Below are 2225 nucleotides of genomic sequence, written 5' to 3'. Positions count from 1 at the left end.
GCATAACAGACAAACACCAGCCTCACAGATAAACACCAACCTCACAGACAAATGCCAACCTCACAGATAAACACCAGTCTCACAAATAAACCTCATAGACAAACTTCAACATCAAGATAAATGCAAACCTCAAAGATAAACACCAACCTCACAGATAAACACCAACCCACAATACCAGCCTCACAAACAAACACCGACCTCATAGATAAACACCAACCTCTCACACACCAACCTGCATGACAAACACCTACCTCACAGATAAACACCAACCTAACACCAGCCTCACAAAGACAAGTCTCACAGACAATCACTAACCTCACAGATAAACACCAACCTCACAGATAAACACCAACCTCACAGATAAATACCAGCCTCACAGACAAACACCAGCCTCACAGACACCAATCTCACAGACAAACACCAATCTCACAGATAAACACCAACCTCACAAACACCAGCCTCACAGATAAGCAAGATAAACGCTAGCCTCACAATGACCAACCTCAAAAACACCAACTTCACAGACACACACCAACCTGACAGATAAACACCATCCTCACAAACAACAACCTGACAGATAATCACCAACATCACAGACAAACACCAACCTCACAGATAAACTCTAACCTCACCAGTGCCCTCAGTATGAGACAGGATGGGAAGACATATAAGTCTATGGCAATTCACGCAGAATTATCCTGGTCTCTGATTAAAAGGAATTTTCATTATAGATTACCCTTTAAGAGTCAAATTAGGTATGACTCAGTTACTCTATGTTTGGAAGGATTTGCCAACATTTCAAAGCAATTTTTGGAGACTGAATGACAGATGAATGCATTTGAAATTTTATATTAAACTTAATGAGAGAACAGGATAGTTTGATTGTGTATCGTTCTCTCTCTCACCATCATAACCAGGTCTTTCTCTCTCTCTAGTACTGTCTCTCTGTCAGGGCCCTGCTTTCCCCTGCATTCTTTAATGAAACAAACACTTGTAATGAAAGCTTTCATTTGTAATGCATTTACATAAATGTTAACAAAGTCACAGTTCATTTTTTTCAAACCCTGGTTTTTAGATCTGTCCTGTTGACTCATTTGGTTAAATCTGTTTGGACCTCCTGCGTGTTTTAGGAAAACTTTCTGAGATCTGAGCTGACCAGTGCATTGATTAAAGAGGGCCCGTTTTTGCCCTGCTCCACTCCCAGCTGCCCCTACCACATCCAGCCAGAGCACGTTCTCACCACCTGCAAGCTCCGGGTCACATACGTAAGTCACTCAAGTCTTATCTACATCAATATGCATAAGTCTTATCTCTATCATCATGCAAAAGTCTTATCTACATCAATATGCATAAGTCTTATCTATATCAATATGCATAAGTCTTATCTACATCAATATGCATAAGTCTTATCTATATCAATATGCATAAGTCTTATCTACATCAATATGCATAAGTCTTATCTATATCAATATGCATAAGTCTTATCTATATCATCATGCAAAAGTCTTATCTACATCAATATGCATAAGTCCTTTCTATATCAACATGCATAAGTCTTATCTATATCAATATGCATAAGTCTTATCTATATCAATATGCATAAGTCTTATCTACATCAATATGCATAAGTCTTATCTATATCAATATGCATAAGTCTTATCTATATCATCATGCAAAAGTCTTATCTACATCAATATGCATAAGTCCTTTCTATATCAACATGCATAAGTCTTATCTATATCAATATGCATAAGTCTTATCTACATCAATATGCATAAGTCTTATCTATATCAGTATGCATAAGTCTTATCTATATCATCATGCAAAAGTCTTATCTACATCAATATGCATAAGTCTTATCTACATCAATATGCATAGGTGTTATCTATATCATTATGCATAAGTCTTATCTATATCAATATGCATAAGTCTTATCTCTATCATCATGCATAAGTCTTATCTACATCAATATGCATAAGTCTTAACTATATCAATATGCATAAGTTTTATCTACATCAATATGCATAAGTCTTATCTACATCAATATGCATAGGTGTTATCTATATCATTATGCATAAGTCTTATCTATATCAATATGCATAAGTCTTATCTCTATCATCATGCATAAGTCTTACCTACATTATTATTGCTGATTGTTAATGAAGAGGAAGAAGATGTTTATTATTATGTCCCTAGAGTCACATGACAGTCATAAAATCACTGTA

General features: G+C 35.8%; 1 protein-coding gene across 1 annotated transcript in view; it reads left to right on the top strand.

Annotated features, from left to right (window-relative positions):
* LOC115808732 (F-box DNA helicase 1-like) overlaps nt 1-1150 on the top strand; it is a 17647-nt gene extending 16497 nt beyond the window's left edge. The window contains exon 17 of the mRNA XM_030770192.1: nt 1131-1150. Coding sequence (XP_030626052.1) covers nt 1131-1150 — 20 coding nt within the window. The remainder of the gene's footprint in view (nt 1-1130) is intronic.
* Nucleotides 1151-2225: the final 1075 nt, after the last annotated feature.

Source organism: Chanos chanos, chromosome 3, assembly GCF_902362185.1.
Source record: "Chanos chanos chromosome 3, fChaCha1.1, whole genome shotgun sequence".
NCBI classification, from domain to species: domain Eukaryota; kingdom Metazoa; phylum Chordata; class Actinopteri; order Gonorynchiformes; family Chanidae; genus Chanos; species Chanos chanos.
The sequence above is the reverse complement of the archived record's forward strand: the minus strand, read 5'-3'. Positions and strand labels throughout refer to the sequence as shown.